The sequence below is a fragment of the Eimeria mitis genome, genomic scaffold (assembly GCF_000499745.2).
Source record: "Eimeria mitis Houghton genomic scaffold, Emh_scaff1147, whole genome shotgun sequence".
Lineage (NCBI taxonomy): Eukaryota > Apicomplexa > Conoidasida > Eucoccidiorida > Eimeriidae > Eimeria > Eimeria mitis.
In genome coordinates, this window is record NW_013567854.1 from 9,909 (window position 1) to 10,822 (window position 914).

Consider the following 914-nt stretch of genomic DNA (forward strand, 5'->3'; position numbering starts at 1 on the left):
TACTGCAAAGAAGGGACCACCCGCTGCATCGCATCCTTAAGCAAGTTTTAGGGTTTAGGGTTTAGGGTTTAGGGTTTAGGGAGAGCAAACGCAGCTCAACAAGAACGAAGTTTTCTGCATTGCATATTCAGAAGATAATCCTTCATTAACATTTGTTCTTTATAGTCTCTTGATACACTCCATCTACAGAAAAAAGAAAAAATGAATATAAACGAAAAAATCGAGTTTTCCCCCCTGCTGAAGTCCCACTGCTTTCCCTGCCTTGCCTTCGGGTGTATGTACAATACGGAGGCGGAGGAGTTCAAATTGTATCGATAAAAACCCAAAGTATGTTAACAAAATACAAAGTTATATAAAAAAAAAAAAAAAAAAAAAAAAAAAAAAAAAAAAAAAAAAAAAAAAAAAAAAAAAAAAAAAAAAAAAAATAACAGAGTATGTGAGTTTAGGCGGAGAAGTCCGTTTTGTATCAGATGCGGAGAAAAATGTATTGCAAAAGCTGAGAAGGAGAACTCCTTATCGCAGAAATCCCGATTAAACAGTATTATATTATGAAAAAAAAGAAAACACCAAACAGAATAACACTAAAAAAAATGAGTTTATATAACCCACGGCCTGTGAACACGTTGGTGGCGGTGAGGTTTCTCTTGGGGGGGTTGTATGGGTGCAGGAATATATGAAACGAAATTTTGGTTTAATACGCAAAACAGCAATAAATAAAAGTAATCTGTTGTTATACTATTTGTACTTATTTTAGTATTTGTATTTGTGTAGTTAGGACAGTTCAACAAACAGCCGTTGTGTGTGCGTTCGCCGTTGCGTTTGATTGGGGGGGGCAGCAAGTACACCAGTACACACGAAAAGAAATGGATATTTTGAGTTGTTAGCATAAATAAAATGAATAAATTTAAATAAAT

The 914-nt window shown here is 34.6% G+C and overlaps 1 protein-coding gene across 1 annotated transcript in view; it reads right to left on the reverse strand.

The window, feature by feature from the left end:
- EMH_0030510 (uncharacterized protein) overlaps positions 1 to 34 on the reverse strand; it is a gene marked incomplete at both ends in the record, with an annotated part of 1,107 nt that extends 1,073 nt beyond the window's left edge. The window contains one exon of the mRNA XM_013494423.1: positions 1 to 34. Coding sequence (XP_013349877.1) covers positions 1 to 34 — 34 coding nt within the window.
- Between the last annotated feature and the right edge of the window lie 880 nt (positions 35 to 914).